The sequence below is a fragment of the Lytechinus variegatus genome, chromosome 3 (genome assembly GCF_018143015.1).
Source record: "Lytechinus variegatus isolate NC3 chromosome 3, Lvar_3.0, whole genome shotgun sequence".
Classification (NCBI taxonomy): domain Eukaryota; kingdom Metazoa; phylum Echinodermata; class Echinoidea; order Temnopleuroida; family Toxopneustidae; genus Lytechinus; species Lytechinus variegatus.
The window spans coordinates 12389945-12416533 of NC_054742.1; the positions used below are offsets into that span (position 1 = coordinate 12389945).

At 35.3% G+C, this 26589-nt stretch overlaps 1 protein-coding gene across 1 annotated transcript in view; it reads left to right on the forward strand.

Moving 5' to 3' along the window:
- The window catches only part of LOC121410235 (isochorismatase domain-containing protein 1-like), a 28025-nt gene extending 15062 nt beyond the window's left edge, over positions 1-12963 (forward strand). Inside the window, exons 2-5 of the mRNA XM_041602176.1 lie at positions 6880-6927; positions 7977-8132; positions 11024-11140; positions 12389-12963. Of these exons, the coding sequence (XP_041458110.1) occupies positions 6880-6927; positions 7977-8132; positions 11024-11140; positions 12389-12535 (468 nt within the window). The 3' untranslated portion in view covers positions 12536-12963. The remainder of the gene's footprint in view (positions 1-6879; positions 6928-7976; positions 8133-11023; positions 11141-12388) is intronic.
- Positions 12964-26589: the final 13626 nt, after the last annotated feature.

A 26589-nucleotide genomic window follows, 5' to 3' on the forward strand; every position in this document is an offset into this window, starting at 1 on the left:
ATTAGAAATAGAGATTGAAAAATGAAAATTTTCTTACCATACCATATAACTTTCCACCAATAGAGGGCGTACACAAAAATATGCCAAAAATTCAAGTTTTTGAGCGCTCTGGTGAATACAAAAATTATCTCCAAGTTATTAATAAATTGCAACTATGGAATTTAGTAATTTTGGTCACATAAGTGATATTTTAATGATTTTTTTAAAGTGTGTGCTATGTACAGCATTGGCATACCATAGTCCTACCTGTATATTCACCACAGGCAGGGTGGTACGGTGGCAGTGAACAAGTGGCAAGACCTAAACTAGCTAGAAGAAAGAAATCCGCTCCAAAGCTTTGCATATTTTTCTTTACGCCGTTCCGGTCGCACAATGAGCTGCAATTTTGGTGAAAAGTGGCCGCAGAGCGCTGTCCGACCATCGCCTCTGCGCGAGCGCACCCGGCGGAGGCTGCGCTAGCTGCATATCATGCACGCATGCCAGTTCCATAGGGAAGCACACGCTGGCAATCCGTTCCAAGGACCCCCATTTTCACAAACATTTGTAGTTCCGAAGCCCGTTCCGCGGACCCTCCTTTTACAATAAGTCCGCTCCAAGGCCCTCGTTTTTTGTCTCGCCCGCGGCACACCCCTACCACTTTTTTGGTCGAGTGCCAGTCTACGGACTTTCAATGTGTCCCACTTTTGTTTTTGTAGCATCTTTTAGTTTTCACCAAAAAGCTTCAGTCTCTGACTGAACGTTAGATTTTTGCTGCACTATGTTGTTTTTATGATTTTCATTGTCCTATTTTTAGAACCGATAAACAAAGCATTCTGCTTTGTATTTATGCTAAGGAGTGGAAGTAACTGGTAACCAAGGGTAATGTCCTCTCGAAAATGATGAGTAATACTAATAGAAGGTAAAGTTAAGAAATGAAGAATGAATTTGAATTTATTAACAAATTTCATTCATATGGCATGAATATTTTGTTTTTAAAATATATACAATAACATAAACAAAAACATTCATAACTGTATGTCATATAAATCAGTAATACATCTACATCAATACATAGATTTCCAATTATAATTGAGATATACAAAGAGAAATGACGAATTGAAATGTAACAAAGAAGGTGTAGCATAATGCAAAATACATAAGTTATCTAATTATCGAATACAAATCAGGAAGTAAATAAATGTATAACATTAGAGATATATCTTTGGTAATGGTGGCTTTGGTAAATTTTACATAGCTTGAATGAAATTTAAAAGAAAACTGTACTTGATGTTAAAACTCACCCTTCTTATTTATAATCGCTTTGAAGAAATTACAAAAATTATCAATTATGTTTTCATTATCAAGTTACATTATGAAAATAAATTTGTCTTCATCGCTAAGGTTCTTAAACTGTTTATACATTTCAGCTATTTTGTCAAAAAACACCACCATTTCAGTTGTGTGTACATACATTACATTCTATTATCATGTGATACTCATCCCCAACCCTTCCTGAATTATTGCAAGTTCTTAAATGTGAGGGTATTTTATCTGGACGTCTATGTCTTCCAGTTTCCATGGGTAAATTATGGGAAATTATTCTAAATCGACAGATGTTTTTCCATATTTTCTGATTTTTAATAGTTAATAGATATTTCTCTGTTTGTATATTCTGTTAAAAAGTTTATAAGTTCTCAATTTATTTTGTTCAACATCATTTGCTCGATCATTACGTAAATCCAATAAAAACTGGCGATTGAAAATATCTTCAAATTTTTTTTTTTATTTCTTATTCTACTACTCTATCACTATCGACTATCTCACCTAGTTCTAAACAATTCTTATTCACATCCAAATTCCTAGCCAGCATTTGCAATTATTCTCAATTATCTCTTTGTTTTCTTCAAAGGAGTGATGTAGCAAAGAATCTTCGTCTAAACTTCTCATTCGAGCCTAATATTTTCCCAAGTTTCTTCTAATTTGTGTTATCAATGGATACATTCCAACTTCTGCAAGTATTGCTAAGTGGCTGCTCCTTTTGGTAATTCCTAAGACATTTCTCAACCATTGAAACTGGACACACTGAATTTCATTTCTCAAATACAACTTTGGAAAATACTACAAGGATATTCAATCTAATCAAAGTCATTTAAAACTATTTTTCAGGTCATTAAATCCTCTGAAATGTCCCATATATGTAACATACGTGAATTTTTGGACTTGCCCATATGCAAACATTGCATTTTTTGTCTCGCCTGCATAGCAGAGTGAGACTATAGTCGCCGCTTTTCCGACGGCGATTTGTACACAATGTCTGTGATCTCACTCAGATTCACAGAAAATCTCACGCATAGCTGGTCTTTGAACTTGGCATCTCTGGTCATCATAACTTAGAAAGTATATGGGCCTAGCTCATGAAACTTGGACATTAGGGTAATTAAGTATTACTTAACATCCTGCCTGAGTTTCAAGTTACATGACCAAGGTCAAAGGTCATTTAGTGTCAATGAATTTAGACCATGTTGGGGGAATCAATATCGAAATTTTAACCAAGGTTAAGTTTTTGAAATGTCATAACTTTGAAAGTATATGGACCTAGTTCATAAAACTTAAAAACATAAGGGTAATAGTGTAAAGATCCTGCTTGAGTTTCAGGTCACATGATTAAGGTCAAAGTTCACTTAGGGCCAATGAACTTTGGCTATGTTGGGGTTATTTGAGGAATTATCATCATAGCTTTAAAACTTTATGGATCTAGTTCATGAAACTTGGACATAAGAGCAACCCTGTATCCCTGGGCCCCCGTTTCTCAACACCGTCATAAGTCTAACCTCTTGACTAAATCGGAGATAGTGAGCTACTTGTCTGCTAACCATTTCACGAAGCCCTCTTTACCAAGATGGGGTACAACAACCTCACTAAATATTTACGACACCTCCGAACCTGTCATAACTTCTTTCTTAATGACGTAGTGGCATCATGTGGGTAGACTATGACATGCAAAAGTGCCTAGAAATTTTAAAATTATAATCTTATGCAATCAATCATAGAGGTTGAATTTACATCACAAAGCAAGAGTCAATGATAATTGTAATACAAAGACTATAAAAACTGTTTGTAAAACGCCACAAAACCATTTATTTTTAAATAGTAAATTGATTTAATATAAAAAGATTCTACCCCATCAGGCCATCCATGTTTGGAATCGTAAAAAGACCGTATAATTATCATTATGTTTCAAAGACAACCGTTATGGTTTACATTCGTAAACTATTAAAATTGGATATCCCGGGGTACCCATCTCAATGTCCACAGGTGATTTTTTAGTCATGAAATTAATTATTCCTAATTTAATTTTCTCTGCAATTAAATGCTCCAGTCTTCATGGACTTAGTATGTATGATGCATAATTTACCTGTGCTATTTTTTTTAAAAGATTTATTTCCCAATTCATCAAAATATTTACAATTTTGTCATAAGTTTTCTTTTTGAAAATTGTGCTATTTTGTGACTAAGGCTACGTCTTGTTTGCTCTTTCTACCGATAGTATCGGGTATTATGGTATCGATATTAGGGTATTCTAGTTAGGAAGCCTTTCGAGAAACGGGTTTAGTAAGATTGGAACTAACTCCGTGGTTGGTGGATAAAGATATGACGAACTTGTCTATGTGTTGAGAAACAGGCCCAGTCAGACTGCAGGTCCCAAGAAAGAGGTTTCTTTCATTCAAGTGATATTCATGATTTGAGATGTTTTGCATATTTAATGAGCTTTATGCGGACCAAAACACCTCTTTTCATTCAGTCATTGCTGCTCTAATTGTTTATCGAATTTCATGAATTTTGTACCATTGTAAAGAAGAAGAATCATTCTTTCAGGTCATGTGTTTGGATTTATTCAAAGATTTTATAATGTAGGTTAAAATTTTGATCTAAAATATGCTACAAAATAAATATTTTCACCTGACAAAAGCGGCTATTTTCACACTTTATTTTTGTTTGAGCCCAAATGATTTTTATATCATGATAAAGCTGAATATGTATGCTTTGAAATGATATTGGTTTCAAAATAAGAATTGGTTTAATCGGGTCAAGATCACCCTTTTCATTTGCCAAGTACATAAAGCAGTTTGAAAACAAGAATACTGCACTCTGATTCGTCAAGAGACCACACAATGGCAAATTCCAACGGTCCCAGTGCATGGGTTTGTGGGAAGGTCACACTTCCCATGTGGTAATCTCCTCAAGTACCCCGCGCCTGTTGTTCTGTGAACCTTATCCAGCCAATCAGAACTCTGGATTTCATGCAAGTACAACATTTCAAAAAATCTCGTCTTGTACCTTGGTGGGAAAAGTGTGATCTTGACCCGATTAAAAGGTGCCGCAAATCAAGAGTGGCATTGTGAGAAAGTACAGAAGTTCAGCTTTATGGTGATATAGATATCATTGAGGCTCAAAATAAAAAGTTTTGCACAATTTGCAAAAGAAAACAGAGGAAGAAAGTTCAGTTTTGAGGCACATTTTCAGGCCAGAAATTTACTTATTTGACAAAATATTGTATACAAAATAAATGACCAATATGAAAGAGTAATTTTTACTCTATCTGATGGTGCAATAATATTTCATTTAACTTGAGGTTAAAACAGGTAAATTATACTAAGGGAAAGAAAATCTCATGAATCACGAGATTTTGCAAGGAGGAGGATTCAGCCACAAGATGATTTGGATGAATCTGGCCTTTTTGCTCATTAGCATAGGGACCTGCGGTCTGACTGGGTCCCTGAATATCATGTGTGAGTTTCAGGTGACATGACCAAGGTCAAAGGTCACTTAGGGTCAATGAACTTTGGCCATATTGGGGGTATAGGAGGAATTGTCATCATAACTTTGAAATTTTTATGGATCTGGTTCATGAAACGTGGACATAAGAGCAATCAAGTATCCTTGAATGTCCTGTGCTAGTGTCAGGTCATATGACGAAGGTCAAAGGTCATCTAGGGTCAACAAACTCTGGTAATATTGGGGGTATTTGTGGAATTGTCATCTTAACTTTGAAAGTATGTTGGTCTAGTTCATAAAACTTGGATATAAGAGTAATCAAGTATCACTGAACATCCTGTGCGCATTTTAGGTCACATGACCAAGGTCAAAGGTCAATGAACTTTGGCCGAATTGGGGGTATCTGTTGAATTACCATCATAACTAAACATAGTTTATTAATCTGACTCATGAAACTTGGACATAAGAGTAATCAAGTATCACTGAATATCCTGTGCAAGTTTCAGGTCATATGATCAAGGTCAAAGGTCATGTAAGGTCAATGAACTTTGGCCACATTGGGGGTATTTGTTGAATTACCATCATATCTCTGTAAGTGTACTATTGGTCTTGTTCATAAAACATGGAAATAAGAGTAGTCTAACCAAGTATCACTGAACATCTTGTGCGAGTTATGGCATCATAACTTAGGAAGTTTATGGATCTAGCTCATGAAACATCGACAGAAGGGTAATCAAGTATGAATGATTGTTTTGCACGTGTCTTAGGTCACATGATCATGGTCAAATGTCATTATTTGGTCAATGGACATAGTATTTTATTATCATATAGTGTTTTCTTCTGTGAATGATTATTCATTAGCTGTTTTCAAAGGAAGCACTGCTGCTATATCGAATTGCGTAGTGCAGGCGAGACTGCCAGAGGCGTTCCACTTGTTTATTCAGTGTGTTACCATGAACATGACAGTTTGTCAAACTTGTAATAACCTTGTCACCCATACATATAGACCAAAAGCTTCAGTCTAGAGCTGTATTTTGGTTGTTCCGCTGAACTGCGTTGGCTCCACTCACCTATAGACTGAAGAGTTGTTGGCCCATACGTACAGCCAACATATTAGCACTAACGCTTGATCTAACATTCGGCGAAAACCCAATTTTCATATAATTTTTTTTGTACATAAAATGTCACATTATAAAAAAGAAATTACATCAAATTTACAAAAAATATGTAAAATTCAGAAATATCGTACCGTAGATTGGAGTTACCGCTAATTCCTTTCAAATAATGATGAAAACATAGTCATCTTCGATCCTTTCGTTGGTCAACGTAAGTTGCCATCTTGGATGAAGTCATCATCCTTACAGATGTACTTACCAGTCGCTATATATTGTGATTTGTGCCGCTGCTTAGCGCTTGTAGATGTGCGTGCGTTCGGAACTTGTCGTTTGCATTGATTGGCCAGGATATCAAAAAGTCTAATCGGAAAGCCTTGATAAAAGCTCAACTCATTGAACGTAGAGGGCAGCAACACATGGCTGCCATTTTTTTCCTCTCCGGCAGAAATAGTTAAAAAATAAGGAATAAATCATCGGTAATACTGACGGACCGTGACCCGGAGGAGACTATGATTTGCAGGGGCACTGTATTGTTTGTGAACAAAGCTGTGCCCCTCCAATACTTTGTCTCCTCCTGGTCACGGTCCGCCACTGATCGGTAACGTATATTTTCGATATTTTCTTGCAATATGTATAGTGTCAAAAGAAAGATTAGAGTCTAACGAAAATAGTCGGCCTTCGTTCAAGATAATATAATGTCATTTAGAATTACAAAAAAAATCTAAACAAAACCTGGTCGCTTGAATTGGTGGTCCTGGTTACACATGCAGGCTCACACTACCGTCGGTGAATGGCGATGAAAGTAAAATGTCAGAAATTGTTAAATAAATCCCCAGAAAGGACAGTAATTCCTGTCTACCATACATGTAGTATTTCTTACCTGGATTGCTAGTAAGAATATTTTGGTGCCCCAAATAGCCGATTTGTCATTCTTACATCATTAAGATTTCAGAATTTTGGACAAAGAGAAAGACAAAATTTAACCATGTATTTTTTGTCTTCTTTATAGATTGACGGAGCCTACATCTTAGATATACCAGTCATTGTAACAGAGCAGGTAAGAGATATATATCACACTTGTAACATAAAAGATACAATCAAATTATAAAAGCAAACTGAATGTAACTTTGAAAAGGTTATACACCTCTCAAAAGTCAGAGCCCCGTCTTCTGCATAGGAATCGGCTTTTCATTTACCAATTCTTTATCATATACAAAACAATGGGAAGTACAGGAAATATGAAAAGATGCATAGGCCTCCATTCCACAGAACGGAGACCATTGAAAGACCACTGAAAGACTTAAAATTGGTGAGGCCTTACAGCAGTCTTCAAGATCACTGAAATTTGTCATCTCTGTGGAATGGCTCAGAAAGAACCCTCAAAGAACTCTAAAAGACTGATGGATATTTCTTGTCTTACTGGTCTTTGACAAGTCCTATAGAGATCTTTCAATTTTCTTTCAGAGATCTTTTATGCAGCAAGTGATCTTTCGGAATTCTTTCCATGGACTTTGACTGGTCTTTCAATGGTCTTTCAATAATCTTTCAATGATCTCTCATGAGTCTTACAGTGATCTCGGCAAATATCTTGGGAGACTGCCGAAAGATCATTGAAAGACTATGAAGACCTTTGAAAGTTCATCGAAAGACCACTAAAAGAACATTTTCCTGTAAGACCGTTGTAAGACTGTTTTGAACCATTTCAAAAAGTTTTGGAGCCCATGAAGACCACAAAAACCTCTGAAAGATTGGTCAGGACTCGTGTAAGACCTCAAAGACTGTTGTAGGTTCTTTGAGAGACCTCTGAAAGATCAACCAAAATTCATGGTCTTTCAATTCAAAGGTCTTTCAGCAGTCTTGTTCTCTGTCTGCCATAAAATGGCAGACTTTTACAAGCAAATACATCTTCATGTTAAAAGCCCTGTCTTCAGAACCCATCATATAAGGGTCGGTTATGCTTGTCAATTTCAAAATCATTTGTCGATTCAAAGTCAAACTGTGTACTAGTTTATGACACAGGGTATTAAGGTAATACAGAGGCAAAACTCAATTTTGAAATGAATATTTTGTTAATTTGGAATTTTTTTTTTCTCTCTCTCTTCATAGTACCCTAAGGGACTTGGACACACTGTAGAAGATTTGGATATTAGTCGAGCTCTAGGTGTATACCCCAAAACAAAATTTTCCATGGTCATTCCTGAAGTTGAAGCACATCTTAATAGTCTAACCAATTTGAAATCTATCATTCTTCTGGGAATTGAGGTGAGAGTCATTTAAAAGTATTTCACCTCATGTGTGAATTTTCAGTAACATTAGACAGGACTTCAAGCAACAAATAACTGGAAAAATTTTACTGTATGGAATTTGCAATTTAATGTTTATATACTTGTGTAGTGTGGTCGAATGTTCAAAGATGCACCTCACAAAATCAGTCGTAAACAAGCAAACTGAAATCATATCAAACAGCCAGGAGCACCAAATAAGAACAACCTAAAATATAATTGAAGCTGAACTAAACTCAAATTAAAGATGTCAACAAAATGAAGTCCAGTGATGCTCTGATTTATTGGCCTGAAATTCAGACCTCACTGGGTATTGCCTTTACAAATAATAAATTCAAATATATTAAAAAATAGTGATAAATTCAACAAAAAAAAGAAACAGAATGGAAGAACCCAGAAAAGTGGAAAAACAAGGGTGAAAGGTGAACCAATGAGGATGAGATAGGGTGATATGAATGAAGAAGAATGTTCTGAATGTAAATGAGAAAAGCCTAGAAACATGTGGAGCTGCGTGGAGTTGGAATGGCAATGGAATGATATGATGAAGAAACTAAGGAATGAAACAGTTGTGTTTACAGTGGCATAGAAATGGGAAGTGAAGTAAAATATGGATAGCAAAGTGTGAAATAAACAATTAGATTAAAAAATGGCAAAATTAAACTCTTACATTTACATATTACAATGTTGGAATAACAGTAATGTGATTAAAGTTTGAACAGTTTAAAGAAAATTTGAATCATCAGTTTATTGTTGTTGTACTCAATTAATAATCCTACACTATAGGTCTTATGATAAGCTAATCCATTATGTTTCAAAGTGAATTATCCTGTTAACTTCTGGTTGGCCAAAAATGCTCATCACCTTTCAGATTCTGTCTGGTAGCACCATGTAAATGCTTTCCATGTAGTTAGCTATTTGGTTGATTTCTCATTACCGGTACTTAAAATTTGAAACATAAAGCAATAAATTGTGGCACTTGGAATATATTATCCTGGTATAGAAAAATAGGCAGAGAGAACAACTAAATTGCCTATCTCTCTGCCTGCTTTTCCCCATGACTATTCAGTTGAGTACCTCTTAAGTCTGACTTGAGATTTGGTAAATTCCCTTACTGCATCTCTCACAATTCATGAGATTATTAGAACTGCTTGTAGAGGTTATGATATGAGCCATTGATTTTTTCTTTTTTCAGCTGATTATCTGTTAAAATATTCAAATTTCAGATATCTACCACTTCCCTTGGAAATTGTCTATTTGTTTTTTAAAAAGGTCATATAATTCACATTATTGACCCTTTACCAAAACTTAGCCAGGCTTTAAATCACAGAGGTGGTCTTATAACCCACATGTAAAAGTAAGACAGTCAGAGTGATTTTCAAGAATTGATGAATACCACTATAGATCAGAGTTTCATACTTAAGTTTTATTTATCTGAACGTACAGAAGTGCTAAAATGAGTTCATTTTATAAAATGTAAGTGGTATACCAATGTTACCATATGAAAATAGAAGAAAAATGATAAGCAAGTAAATGCACCCATTATAATAGTGTAATGTCTTGATATGCCAATAATGTAGTTGGGCAGAGAGTTTGATTGGAGAGGATCTCTTTCTTTTGCAGCCATGAATGATTCTAGATTATTGATCATCATAAGTGATAATCTAGAATCATTATTTATATGTAGAGGTAAATTGGACTGGAGATGTAACTGGTTAATAAGGTTGATAAGATAAATAAAGGCCAAATGAATATTGTCAGATTGTTTAATTATGCTTAACTTTTCCTTTTCCCCAGAAAAAAAATTAGATTCATATTTATATTTTTTCATCTTTTTGCCTTGGATCTGCTATAAGGAAGTTAGTGTACATGGTGTTTCTAAAAAATGGTAACCAAAGTTCAAATGTCAGCTATGTCAAGAATACATTATTTATTCTTGTGATTTCTACTCTACATAACTTAGTAACTAGTCAAATTTAATTTGATGCCTGTCTTGCTTCACAATTTTTCACAGGTCACAGAGATATTGTCCTTTGAAGCCAGAGAGTACAAAACCAACTTTTTCCAAGTTTTGGTATTTTAATGTACATGCACGTAAATCACTTTGTTAAATAATAATAATATTCCACATTTATATTTAAAGGTTTTGGCTTCATCAGTTTTCCCCCTTCAAATTTTAATTAAATTTTATCCCTTCTAATTTTTTTTGCGAGTAAATGTCACATAAGTGGTGTCTAATTGGAATTCTGATTGAGCACATGTTGGGCATGAGATCGATGTTCTGCGTCACAATCCTGCAGTGGTTTGAAGAGCAATGCAGACCTGTAGCATCGATAGGGGAGATGAATGTGTTCAACAGAGATTGAAGCTAGGCAGATATAAATGCCAGTCACAAAAAGTTTACACAGGGCCAGGGGATTGCATTTGACTAGAATTTGAAGGGAAAACTCTGATGAAACCAAAACCTTACAACATGTACATTAAACCCCCAAACTTGGAAAAAGTAGGTTTTGTACCCTTTGCCTTCAAATGATCATAACCAGTAGTGGACCGGGGCGGGGGGCACTGCATTGTCTGTGAACAATGCTGTGCCCCCCCCATGCTTTGTCTCCTCCGGGTAACGGTCTGCCACTGATTCATAACTATATATGACTAATGACAATTGTGATGCAAGCAAGGTGTCAAATTAAAGTTAATGAGTTACTCAGTTATGAAGATAGAAGTTATAAGAATAAATCATGTATTCTTAATATGGCTGACCTTTGAACTTTGGATACCTTTTTTTTCCCCCTAAAAACACACATAGTAATACCGTAGCATGTTGTTGCATAGAAAGAACTCATTGTAACTAAATAAATTTGATTTGTTGCACAGGCCCATGTGTGTATTCAGCAGACAGCTTTAGATCTCTTAGCCAGAGGGTATGATGTTCATGTGGTTGCTGATGCAGTCTCATCAAGGAGTATGATGGACAGACAATTTGCCTATGAGGTCAGTCCTTTTATGAATTATTTTATTAGTGCAGGCAATTTTGCACATGTCATCACACATTGAAACTTGCCATAAAAGAGGGTGATATGCAGAATCAACCCTATCCAGCCAGGGGGGGGGGCAAAAACAGCCCCATCTAGAAATTTTCAACAATGAAATCTCTAACTAAAAAATAACGCACCTCAATGTGTCATTACTATTTTCCTCCAAGTTTTGCACAACTTTTGAAACAAAATTCGCGACACAGTGGTGCGCGGTTCTGAAGTTATGTAATATTTCGTAAATGCTTGTTAAACTTGATTTCATTTATAAATACAATACAAATTCTGTGTGTAGCCAAACTTCATAAATGTATCTTTATTTTACTTTTTACTGATAAAAAGTAATGGATTTCATATTATTTATGACTTAAATAGTGTTGCCGACAATTTTCTAAAAAAGAAATAAGAAACTGAAATAACAATAAATACATGAGAAGAATTTTAATATACATTTGATAATAATCCAAAGAAGAGTGTCCAGAACAAAATCTAGCAGTTTTCGGCTAAATTAAAAGATTTGCAGCCAAATTATGATTTTATGCATTAATTAGCATAATTAATTAATTCAAAGTAAATTTTAATGATTCTGGTACAATTGGCAATTTAATTTTAGAGATTACATCACGGGTGACATGCATGGCCAACTTTCGTCATGATCTAGGGGGGCTTGGGGACCGGCATGTAATGCTGCAGTCGGAGGTCACATGGTAAGGTCAAAGGTCATTTTCAGGTCAACGTTAACGTTTACATGCAAGACTCTCTTATGACACCTACATGTAACTCCACAACCGTATGTCACTTTCCAACCAAACGTGGATGGTAGATGGACTTGGGAGACCTGCATGTTATTGTGTTGGGAGGTCACATGGTATGGCAAAGTTCATTTTGAGGTCAATATTAAAGTTTACGTGCAAGACTATTATGACAAGTGTTATTCCATCCTAGTCATTTCACAATGAAGTTTCAATACAATTCTGTTGTGTGCCCCCACAAATCACGATATTTCTGGTACTTTTCATACGTGGGCGAGACACAAAATCGCTTATGCCTTGTTTAAAATATATTTTCTTGAATTCGACTGAGATAAACAGACCATCTGTGTGCTTAGAAATGGCTGTAGATAAAATATAGGCATTTTCATCACATTGTGGTAGATTTTTGCATGAACTCAATTTATTTTGATTTATCATTGTATTCACTTTTACAGAGATTACGTCAGTTCGGAGCCATCATCACAACAAGTGAATCAATTCTCTTCCAGTTGCTAGGAGATAAAGATCATCCTAAATTCAAGCAGATTCAAGGTTTAGTCAAGATTAGTGCACCTGTCTCTGGACTGGCATCAAATATGTAGAGTGCAGCTCATTAGTTGACATTCATTAAAGCCTGGCTCACACCTTTGTATTTTGAGCTGCATATTGCACAATTGCAGACAATATTTGCAGTCAAAGGCAACACAACACAATGAAATAAGCTAATTTGAAGTCAACATGCAGACTGATGCAAAGGCTTTGCATTGTAGCTCGGTAGTTTTTTTTTTATAACATCCCCAAATCTATATCAAAATCCATACGAGCAAGGGCAAGTGGCAACAAGCAAATGGGAGCAAGGGTGAGAAAAAGCAAGCAGCTTAGGCAGGCAAACACAACATGCCTGCTCAACTTACTTTACCTTACTTGACTATGTACAACTCTATTTGAGCTGCTCATAGTTTGATTGCAGCCAAACATTTTGTTGCGTAGTATGCTGCATTGAGACTGTGTATTGCAGTTTACACAGCCATATGCAGCTAAAAAGGCAAAGGTGTGGTGTTTTTGAATGTATGAAGAAATAGAATTGTTGAGCATATTTCTAGATGATTTATTCATATCCTAAAAAGGCAAGATGACAGATATTGCAGTTACATTAGTTGTGCAATGCTTATGTTATTTACAGCATGGGCTCATTGATTGAAAAGTTAGCCAACTGATAGTATGTAGTAATTTACAGTGGGCTAATTAATGCTGTAACTATACACAACAAAAAAAGTAAGTTCCCCCTAAATGAAATTGCTGTAACTTTTGAACGGAATTATTTTGAGATATGATATTTCATAGGTGGTTTTCTGCACTCATTAAGCAACTCCTGGGGAAAAATGAGATTAATTGGTTGAGACATGCATGAGTTGTCAAAGTTTGAATTAAAAATGACAATTTTTGAAAGTCACAAGAGTTGTTTTTCAGATGGTGTAAATACAAAGCTGGGCAAAGGTTTTTTGGGGTGAATTTTATGGTATTAGTCCCGTTTTGATATCTACTATTTAGCCACTTCACAAACAATTTTAATATCTTATGTTTATGGTTGAGTGAGCACAATATTTTGTGACTTATCATCATAGGGGTTTATGGCAGCATCCCCTAAAACTTGTTAAAACATGTTAAAATTGGAAAATGATGGTGGCACCCCCAATTACTTGGACCCTCCCCATTTTAAAATTTTGGATCCACCACTGATTTGTCCATGAATTCAACTGATCCTGAGAAATTGTTAGGAAAATAATATATTTATGTAGAAGAGTGTTCATTCCCAAGTCTTTTAATGTGCTCGCTCAACCATGAAAATGAAGAGTTCGGAGAGTGTGGTGATGAAACTGATGGATGATAAAAATAACAGCAGATAAGTCACATTTGAAACCGAATTTACCCCCATTATTCACTTTATTACCCCTCAAATTGAGTTTGTGACATTGAAAATGCCCCTTTTCTCTTTTTGGTGCATGCTCACTCATCCATAATAAACATCAATTTAATTTTTGCACAGAATTCTCCCCATAGTTTGGTAAACATAACTGTCAAATGACATTGCAGACATGAAAAAAAAAATATTTTACCTTTTCAGATTATGACAGGTGGTTGTTATTGGATGATTGGCATTAAACTTATATTTAGTGGTCTCATATTGTCTAAATTCCATGAATACATCCATTTGACATTCCATTGATGTATTCCGTTGACTTGAAAGTAAACTAATTTAAATTTCACTTATCAACTATCACAGTCTTCACCAACTGTCTATACAGCCACACAGAAACATTGTTTTTGCTATAAACAGAGGCTGTTACAACCCCGGGGGGGGGGGGGGGGCACTCGACGAAAAAAGTGGTAGGGGTGGTAGGGGTGTGCCGCGGGCGAGAAAAAAAACGGGGGCCTTGGAGCGGGCTTATTGTAAAAAGGAGGGTCCTCGGAACTACAATTTTGTGAAAACGGGGGTCCTTGGAACGGATCGCCAGCGTGTGAGTACGTGCGTATGCACCCCTATGGAACGGGTATGCGTGCATGATGCAGCTAGCACGGCCTCCGTCGGGTGCGCTCGCCCAGAGACGATGGTCGGACAGCGCTCGCGGTCGCTTTTCACCAAAATTGCAGCAGATCAATGCGGCCGGAACTGCGTAACGAAAAATATGCGAAGCTTTGGAGCGGATTTCTTTCTTTTTTCTCGATGAGAACAAAATGCTATGCCTTGGAGCGGCTTCCTTTGTTTTTTTTCCCAATAAGACAAAAATGCTATGCCTTGGAACGGAAATTTGGCTGTAAAAATGGGGGTCCCCTCCCCGGCACATACCCACTATGCATTATATACTGAGTGCCCCCCCCCCCTTGGGGTTACAACCAGAAATGTTGCTGCGATGCCTAATGTCACAACACGTTATTGACATCTTGGATCAACATTTGACATCACTATCTGAAAGATGTGACTTGGCCAACTGTTGGTGCTCTGTTAGCAGTAACGATTCTGTGCAGCCAGTAGGCCTACAGACCGTTTCTGTGTGCAGCTTCTCGCATTAGAATGTGCACACAGATCATACATGGTATGAGACTCGTGTACAAGACTTGTTTCTTGTAGGTTTATTTCTTTAGCCATTGTAAACAAATTCAGTAATAATATGTAAAGTAGTCATTGTCACTCTAGCTGATTCTCTTCTCTATACTGGTGCTGACTAGCTGTAGATGGAATAGTGGAGGTATGGCCTATGGATCAATGTGCACAACTAATACATGCCTGCACCAGAGTAAAGATGCAGAGATGCCAAGTTCAAACTAGACCAGCTATGCGTGAGATTTTCTGTGAATCTGAGTGAGATCACAGACATTGTGTACAATGTATATGGGGATAGGCTGTGATAGTTGCGTGAGACAGAGATTTGAGGGGATGAACAAGAGTCCACAATGCTCAAGTCTCACAGGTAATTCAAGAAATTATCACATATTGAAGAAAGTAGCATCTTATCAAAGAAAACTATAAATTGATTGAATCTCTTTTAATATGATGCATATGTAGCTAATATAAACACCCCTCTGTTAGAATGTCAACTAATCAAGTATTCTGATTAGTCATAAGAGGAGTTATGTATTTGACTATGCCTGCAAACAACAAACTAAGGTGGTTACTATTAAAAGTGCAATGGGCACAGTTTTTAAAGATTCACATAATGTAACTAGTACTATATTATAAACTGAAAAGATCAATATTTTTGTAATTACATGTATGTGGTTTAATGTTCTCCCATGTATAGTGACTCATGAGAAAACAATAAATAGATTAAAAATCACAGTTGTGCTCTTATTTATTGTTTTGTATTGCCAACAACAATCAGTTTGAGTGTCAATAATTGTTTTTCACACAAACATTCACTGTGATAACCAGCGACAACTGCTCTCATGGAGAGCTGACATTAATTAAGCTAAGTTATATTCCTCAACAATACATTTGATCCTTATCCTCGTATTCTGGTTTAGATTTTTTTTAATCACTATTCCTGAGCCCCTGTTTTCAGAGATATTATATTAGAGCATGAACTATCATCATGGGAGCAAATATTGAGTGACAAACGAAGATCTGTTTCATAATGACTTACATTATATTAACAGGGTTCAGCAGACAATCAAAACCAAGATTTTTGTAGAAAATGGTACAGAATTTCCATGATAGCAAATTCTTTATGAAAGAGGCTGGTTGGTTTTCTGCAAAATATTTATATTGTATTGGATGGCTTAGAATGGAATACCAGAAATATTCCAAGAGTTTGGGCAAATATTCTACTCATCTACGATTTATGGAATATTGCATGGCCCTAAATTCCATGAAATAAAGCCATCCAATATAATTATTATATATCTATCCCACCCCTAGCAATCAAAAAGAGGGAGAAATTTTGATGAACAATTCAATCATCATGTAATGGCATCATTACTTCATAAGATCAAATTTGGCCGTTGACATGCGATTTGCATACGTCATTGAGTGTTGTTCTCTTATGCTGCACATCGCATTGATTTCATTGTTGTATGTTTCAGACAATAGCTCATGCGCACTATACTGTTGAATATGCTCTCATATTCAATAGCAAATTTTGTACAGGAACCTATGGGATATTCTTCAGATTTTGGTCCTTTTTAGGGATACGCTCTGATACTGTACAGGCAATTGATGCAGACCGAAATACATGTTTTTAATGCATCGCTAAAACTCTCTGTACAGATGATAATATTACTCACGCGAATCAGATGCAGATTACATGAACTACACTTGAAGTTCATTTAATCATGGACCTATTATGAAACAGACATACATGTAAGGGTTATCAAGTATATTTTTGCCTACATCTTGGGTCACATGACTTGACATGGTCAAAGGTCATAATAGGTCAATGGACATAGTATTTTATTATCATATGAGTGTTTTCTTTTGTGAATAAATATTCAATAGCTGTTTTCAAAGTCAGCACTGTTGCTACATGTATATTGAATCGCACAGTGCAGGCGAGACAGCCAGAGGAATTCCAGTCAGACTGCAGGTCCCAAGAAAGTGGCTTCTTTCATCCAAGTGATATTCATGACTTGAGATGTTTTGCATATTTAATGAGCTTGATGCGAACCAAAACACCTCTTTTCATTCGGTCATTGCTGCTCTAATTGTGCATCGAATTTCATGAATTTGGTACCATTGTAAAGAGGAAGAATCAGTCTTTCAGGTCATGTGTTTGGATGTATTCAAAGATTTTGTAATATAGGTTAAAATTTTGATCTAAAATATGCTACAAAATAAATATTTTCACCTGACAAAAGCTGCTATTTTCACACTTTATTTATGTTTGAGCCTAAATGATTTTTATATCATGATAAAGCTGAATATGTATGCTTTGAAATGATATAGGTTTCAAAATAAGAATTGGTTTAATCGGGTCAAGATCACACTTTTCATTTGCCAAGTACATAAAGCAGTTTGAAAACAAGAATACTGCACTCTGATTGGTCAAAGAGACCACCCAGTGGCAAATTCCAATGGTTCCAGTGCCTTGGTTCGTGGGAAGGTCACATTTCCCATGTGGTAATCTCCTCAAATACCCCGCGTCTGTTGTTCTGTGAACCTTATCCAGCCAATCAGGACTCTGGATTTCATGCAAGTACAAAATTTCAGAAATCTCGTCTTGTACCTTGGTGGGAAAAGTGTGATCTTGACCCGATTAAAAGGTGCCACATATCAAGAGTGGCATTGTGAGAAAGTACAGAAGTTCAGCTTTATGGTGATATAGATATCATTGAGGCCCAAAATAAAAAGTTTTGCACAATTTGCAAAAGAAAACAGAGGAAGAAAATTCAGTTTTGAGGCACATTTTCAGGCCAGAAATGTACTTATTTAACAAAATATTGTATACAAAATAAATGGCCAATATGAAAGAGTAACTTTTACTCTATCTGATGGTGCAATAATATTTCATTTAACTTGAGGTTAAAACAGGTAAATTCTTAGAGAAAGAAAATCTCACGAATCACGAGATTTTGCAAGGGGGAGGATTCAGCCACGAGATGATTTGGATGAATCTGGCCTTTTTGCTCATTAGCATAGGGACCTGCGGTCTGACTGATTCCACTTGTTTAATTTACGGAGTAAATAAGCATAATTTATTCAAGAAATCTGCATAAACCCTGAGTTCAACCGATGGTTTTAACAAGTGGAATGCCTCTGGCCGTCTCACCTGCATCACGCGGTTCAATATAGCAGCAGTGCTGACTTTGAATACTACTCTAACTCGCATAAGATGTTCAGTGATACATGGTTACTCTTATGTCCACTTTTTATGAACTACACCAATAAACTTACAGAGATATGATGATTATTCAACAAAAAACCCCTACATGGCCAAAGTTCATTGACCTTACATGACCTTTGACCTTGATCATGTGACCTGAAACTCGCACAGGATGTTCAGTGATACTTGATTACTCTTATGTACAAGTTTCATTAATCAGATCCATAAACTTTAAAAGTTATGATGGTAATTCAACAGATACACCCAATTCGGCCAAAGTTCATTGACCTTTGACCTTGGTCATGTGACCTGAAACACGAAGGATGTTCAGAGATACTTGATTACTCTAATGTCCAAGTTTAATGAACTAGACCAATAAACTTTCAAAGTTATGATGGTAATTCAACAGATACCCCCGATTCGGCCAAAGTTCATTGACCCTAAATGACCTTTGACCTTAATCATGAGACCTGAAACTTGCACGAAATATTCAGTGATGCTTGATTACTATTATGTCCAAGTTTCATGAATCAGATCCATAAACTGTCAAAGTTATGATGGGAATTCAACAAATATCCCCAATTTGGCCAAAGTTCATTGACCCTAAATGACCTTCGACCTTGGTCATGTGACGTGAAACTTGTGCAGAATGTTTAGTGATACTTGATTAACCTTATGTCCAAGTTTCATAAACTAGGTCCATATATTTTATAAGTTATGATATTTCAAAAACATAACCTCAGGTTAAGATTTCGATGTTGATCCCTCCAACTTGGTCTAAGTTCATTGACCCTAAATGATCTTTGACCTTGATTATGTGACATGAAACTCTACTAGGATGTTCAGTAATACTTGATTAACCTTATGGCCAAGTTTTATTTACTAGGTCCATATACTTTCTAAGTTATGACGTCATTTCAAAAACTTAACCTCGGGTTAAGATTTGATGTTGACGCCGTCGCCGTCGGAAAAACGGCGCCTATAGTCTCACTCTGCTTCGCAGGTGAGACAAAAACCACCTTTGTGAATTCTGGCACAATAGTCAATTTGGAGAGATTGGTAAGAGGATTTAGTTCTGGAAAGCTGAAATCAGGAGATACAGGTATAGATAAAGTCACACAAACATATGAGGTAGAGTAGACTGGATCTTACTCGAAGAAAGAAAATAATACACCAATTTATGTAACATATTCTTAAAAGAGTAATATATATTTATTTGAAATATATTTTCATTTCATAATAAATTCAAAGCAATTTTGTACAAAATCAAGAAAATGGTAAGACTTATTTCATCAAAGGCACTTCTCCAGAAAACAATGGTCAACATTGCATCGTAAATAGAATTAATCACATTATGCCACATCAACCCAAATTCACCCTGCGAACACCCCCTTTACATAATGTATTTAAGCTTTAAACTGCTCTCTGTAATTTCAAGTCAGTTTTATGGTGTGAATAGGCAGGTTTCTTTAATAAACCATTTCACCAAATAGGCCATTATCCAAAGCTTAGAACTGACAAATCATTTCATTTCTAAATGCAGTTACCGTTAAATAGCTAAAATCTGTGCTTTGTGGTCAATGTCATACATAAAATTTATAAGATAACATGTATCTAGTACATTATTGTATACCATACTATTATTAGACTTAGAATCTCTCAAGTGGATCATCAGGCATACAGGCCTTAGAACAGCTCAGTACTTAGATCTATGTAATTCATAAGAAAATCTAAATTTATAAAATTACTTCATGGTATACATGTATTTGATAAATATACTTTGTAATTTAAGATGGTTAATTGCTCGCAGGAGCTCATCAAATTGGTTAATAGTTGGAGCATCCATCATATTCATAAAGCACAGTTATTGTCACATCATAAAAGCAAATCAAATTATACGCAATGCAAGTAATGCATTTATTGACTTGTGCACACCCTGGCCAAAGGAAATTTGTTCACGAACCAGTACAGTATGTACAAACTGGTGGTATATCAACAGGTAATGAAAATTCCATTATCACAAATTGCCAAATGGCAAGGAGAAAATATATCTAACATATCATAAACCTACCAAATCTCTGCATTATATGATAACATAATCTACATAATGTTTATATGTTTCATACATTAAACCTCTGAAAAACCAAGGGACTGTCAAAAGTTTGATTTATTTTAATAAAGGATTTGGCCACAGCACTAACATAACTTTTGCTATTTGCATTTACTATTCTACATGGTGAAAAACATCCAATTAATTTCACCAGGGGCCATTTCAGAAAGGGATGCAATCAATCACGCCTAAAAAAAGCACAATTTGAATTTCAAGCAGTTAAAAAAGAGCATGAATAATAGCTTATGCTTGATTTTTTTTTTAAGTTACATTCCAAATGCAATTTTTTCTACAATTGGGCACTAGTACCCCTTTCATACACCCAATTATGCGGCTAATAGCAGCATAATTTGGTCGTAAAATCGGAGGAGGACCAGAGTTTTTTTTATTATTTTGAGGCTGCAATTATCCGCATAATAGCAGCATCAGGACTAGATTTTGACTTTATGAACGCATTTCAAAAGTAATGCGGATAATTGCCATGGAGCAGTCACCCTTTTCCAATGCAACCGCATCGGAGGGGGGGGTGTGCGGTTGCCATGACGATTATCCTCCTTTTTCAAGACGGGCGCTCGTAAAAATAGTGCAGATTATTTTCAGAGTTTATGAATGCAATTTTTATTGAATTATCCGCATTACTCTTAGGCGGCTAATTGGAGGATAGGTTTATGAAAGGGGTATAGGTGAGATCATGAATAGTGAAGTTCTGAACTTCATTTCAAACAATTCTAAAATGATGATGTATTTGTGGACATTTTGACAGACCATAAAGATTCCCTTAAAACATGACCCTAAAATCTCTTCATTTTTTTCTAGGAACCAACCAGGATAATCTAATGAGTTAAATTATACACATTACTGCCATTTTTGCTCCATGCATACATGTATGACAGAAATTGAGAAAAAACAAACAAACAAATAAATTGTCATAATGTACAACAGTTGAATAAGTGAGGTTGCAGACCTTGACTCGCCAAACCATACCAATATATATCAAATGTGTATTGCTGGTATATCTATGCATAGCTGATGCTGTTTGCATCCAGATTTATATTAACATTTATCCAACTTCATGCTTGACAAGATGTTTGGCACATTTGCATGATTGTTTATCAAATGGTAGAGTAAAAAATACTAATATGTATTAAGTTTACTATTAAAAAAAACCACTAAATTTTATTCCACACCCTTTGTGAGATTCTGATCAGATGTAAATGGGTGAGGAATTTTACCTTGTATTTTTTTTTTGCTTTTTGCTTGTAAATGTTTTAAACTGATATTTGTTGGGAACACTTTCTATCATAACCAGCATGAAATAATTGATTTTAACTATTAAACATTTACGAATCTTTCTGGAAACACCACTTGTATTGTAATGTTAAATACCATATGAAATGTTGTTTTTCAGCTACTTGGGGTCTGGCGGCCAAGTACAAAATATTGCATGTAAAGGTGGATTCTTAATTGTTGCATGACATTGAGTACATTTAAGCAGAATTACAGTTTTAGGGCCTGTTGCATAAACATGTTGCTATAAATAAAACTCTGAACAGGCCCAAGAACTTGAAGAATTATCTCCATGTATGCATGTGCAAGACTTTAACCTGTACATCTGTGCATTAACTTTTTTTCTGATGGTAGGCATTTCACCATATTCTATGAACAGATTGCAATTCAAAACCCAAAGGTATAGGAAACAGGATTTCCCTGATCTTGTCATTACATACAATACAATATAAGAAACATTAACATCCAAGTTGAACAAGATACATTTTTTCCACAAGAAACATTTTAGGCTCAAGAATTGATTTTGAGAATGAATGAGCCAAGTTTTGAATGACTTATTAAACTACATGTATAGCAATAAGCATGAAAAACACCTTATATTTGCTATCATATCCTTACTCAATATACAGTACTTGACATGATCAGAACATGTGGGACAACAGAGTATATATTATTGCTTGGTAAAATACCCAATATTTTAGTGAAATGTCATGCTTATCTTTCTTATTTCTAAGTAATTACACATTTTCTTTCATAATCCTTTGGCACATATTCCTTTATTTCATACATGCAAACACTTGGGTGGTCATTTTATTGGATTCTGTACAAGGTCATTTTGATATCATTACAACACATGGCATTTATCTTTGAATTCAATAATGCATGAAATCTGCATTAACCTTTGTTTCAAACCACATTTCAAAAAGGTGTTTGCAAATCAAATCCTCAGACAAGGGTTGTTATTTCTTGTCAACACAAAGGGATGGTCCGTGCTGAAAGTACATGTATGTATAGCTTTATAAATATTCGAGTAGAATGATGAAATTTTCGGCATTTTGCTCAGTGAATTCTACTCTATGTATTAAGATATCAATATTTTCAGCCCGAACCATCCCTTTAATATGATCGCTAGATGACAAAGAACCAATAGGAAACAAAGTAAATGATGAAATAAACAAATCTTATAGAAACTGAAACTAGTCGCTAACCCATGTACATGTAGCTAAGATATCATTCTAATATGGAAAGTAATGCAAATACAAAAAATGAAAATGACATTGAAAGCACAAAATATGCTAATTGTAACAATTGTTTCATGCATATATTATGTACATTGCTGTTATTAAACAAGTATTTCCATTCTTTGTCTATTCCTCTTCTCATATTTCAATAGCTCTTTATCTCTTTGCATGTATACTGTATGATTCCCATAGAAAAGAGGAGTCTCCTTAATATAACACAGTCAGGGAATTAACCAGAGTTTTTAGATGTATTGTTTCTACCAATTAAAAGCATACAGATATTTATGAGTGGAAGATTGTGAAACAATATTTTTTTTTAAATCAACGTACCCTGTTCATATCATTTATTTTACTATAGCATGAACTACAATTGACTCTTTCCTGATGACTAAAATCTCTGATCCTGGGTGTGTTTCATGAATTGTAAGCCATTGAAAACATTGCAACTGATTGGATGAGTGCAGATTTGTCATTGAAAAAAAATTATTTCACAGATAAGATTCATTATGAAATACTTTTCTGGTTTCCAAAATAATTTGAGTGTTCATGTAGGCCATGGTACACATAAATGATGTACAGTCACATATCACTAGAATAAAAAAGATACTGTACTGCACAGTCCTTAATAGTGACAAAATTAGACTTACTGAACGTTCTTGCCTTTCCAAGAACAGACTTGAGTCTATCCAACGTTGTGCAACATGCCTTGCTTTGAAGCAATGGCAAGGACAAATGCCCTACTTGCTGCAACTTCAAAGATTGAATTGGAAATCTCTCAAGTTAGAACTTATTTGACCCTGGTTTTGATTGCAAATGTCTGTTCAAACATATCCAGTGCCATGTTGTGAACACTCTTATAGTGGTGAACACACACTATTTGGATGACCCAAGGTTCAAGCATCTCCTTGCATGCAAAGAAGGTTTCATTTTATCCCATTTTCTCCATTTCCCCAGACTCTGGAACTCTTTACCCTCTGACCCGGGGAACTCTATCCTAACTGTATCTATTTCAACATGGTGCAATCACCTAAATTCCTATCTTGTCGATTCTGATTGAGTGTCCAAATATGATGCCATATTTATGTATTTCAGAATTATCTCTTTTTTATTCTTATGTATACTGTTTCTATTTATCCTTATAATTGACTACTGGCCATTATTTATATCCAATGGTGTTTCAATATTTCAACATTTTAATTTTTCAATATACCAATAGCAATTTCATACATTGCAGTTTAAATCTCAGGGGGGTTGTATTCAACATACATTCAGTCAGTGCAGTATATAATTAATAAATTGAATAAAAATATGATGTGTTGCTTGCCAAGATACCACAGTACTTTCAATTTTCAATCATTTATTGCAATTTATACAATTTCATGCTGGATAGCAAGATAAAGCCAACCAAAATTAATTTAGATAATAGGTAAGTATATATTTTTATTCCAATTTACATGTATCACCTTGTAATGCAGTGTATTTATTGATATTTTTTTGCATGATTTTATGTTTTGATTCTTAGTAATTTTGTTTTCATATAAGTAAATTTGAATGCAAATTTATATGTCATGTTTATTTCACATGAAAATACTAAAGTGGACTCACCTGGATGGAGTATAGGTAAGTGCGGTCTGGTAACTTATTTGGTTAACTTTGCCCAATGCCTGGCAGCTCATCCAGGTGAGTCTAGTGTTTAATTATTTTTGTGTTACTGTATCATTGTGTTATTGTAACAATTATTTTTTTATCAATGTATTTGACTTGTTTGATATTCTGCCAAATAAAATGTTAATGATGATAATAATCAAATAATAATTATTATAATACTATCAATTTCAATATAGGGAGGGGTGCATACAACACTTTTTCTGTACATATGTTGCATCAAAACACAGCTATTGAGAATCAACATCAATACTATCATGACCTTGATCTTCGTGGGATGAGCAAGGGCCAAAAAAAAATCTTTACCAAGCATGCAGTTACAGTAAATCATAATGATAATAATGTAATGAATACACTTTGCATAGAGCTTTCTGCGGTTCAAATTTGATGCTACAAATTGCTCAATACATACAATTTTGGTCTCAATTCAAATACAAAGTATTCTTTGGTGAATAAAAGTCTGCCTAACAATCGGGTTCCTGAGATGTTCATAACGTATAGACGAACTATTAGGTTTGAATGGCACAAAGATCTAATTAAAGTTTGGACAACAATGATGATCTTCACAACTAATATAATGAATAAAAATACTGGTGCTATGATGTGAGCTGCAAGCTGAAGTATGGATCAATTTGCTCATAGGGAAAGATATAATGTTAGTATCTTTTAAAAAGTTCAAACATGATGCAATAATTGTGAAAGTGAAGGAAGACTATTTTGAACCAAACAAAATCAAATGTTCATTTACTATCTCATAATGAAACTCTTGACAAGAGTATACTGCTCTTTCTATATCTATTTACAGTTCATTGTCAATAAAAAAAGGCACTCCCTGGAAAGGCATACAAAGATATATAGAACACCACAACATCATTTTTTTTTAGTAGGTGATTTGTGAAAGACTGCAATCTGAAGGCATATTAAGAATAATTCAGAGACTGTACTTGATAGACACTTTAAACCCAATCTGTGAGAGAGAAGTCCTATGCCATCTCCCTTAAAACCATTACATATTGTATGGATATGCTTGAAGACTACTTACGGCTAATAAACAAATTACTAGCAATCAAACAAAAACAAAGAACATGCAAAGAAAAGTTTTTGGAAAATCAGAAATGAAATAAAAATAACAAAGATGAGTATGTACATTTTCTATAAATCCTGTAGTAAATATAATACAAGTCTAGGACAGGTTCCATACCATATAGTGCTGTTAGTAAGAAAATTCTCTGTCGATATATCGCTCAAAATATCTTGATATTGATAACTATTGACAAACGAACATCAGTAATCAATACACACTTTTTATGCATTGATTAGCAATGTTACAATATACTCAAATTGGTCAAAATTTGTATCTGCCAGTGTACTAAGACGCTTTAAAATCCCCATTCATCAGATGTAAACGATTACATAATAATAACTTTTTTTAACAAAGTCAAACATATTAAGCATAAATACATCCTCACCTTTCAAGTTATTAGCATTATTTCAGGGTTGAATGAAGTTTTATCATGATAATTTGGGGGCTTTTGGGTCATCGTTTGGAGCATCACCAATACCTCGGGGTTTTCTTGACGAACAAGTACAGGTTGGATTTCCAGTTTGATCACATTACCAAGAAGGCAAATCGGGTGCTTGGAATGCTGAGACGCAATCTTCGAGGTTGCTCAAGAGAGATCAAGAGCACAGCGTACCTCGCACTAGTTAGACCTCATCTGGAATACGCAGCCAGTGTTTATGACCCCTACGAGGCCAAATACATCAACCAATTGGAAATGGTGCAACGTGGTGCAGCCAGGTTTGTCTGCAACGATTATGGCCAACGCTCAAGCGTTTCTGACATGGTGAGAGATCTTGACTGGGGCCTGCTTGAACACAGGCGCAAGGCTGCGAGACTCGTCCTCATGAAGCAGATACAGTGTGGTCGATCGGCCATCCCAAAGTCCCTAGCACCCCCTGCTGTAACCAGGTCTCGGAGATCGACAATCAGCAATAGCCAACAGCTCAAACAGAACTATTGCAGGACTGACTTC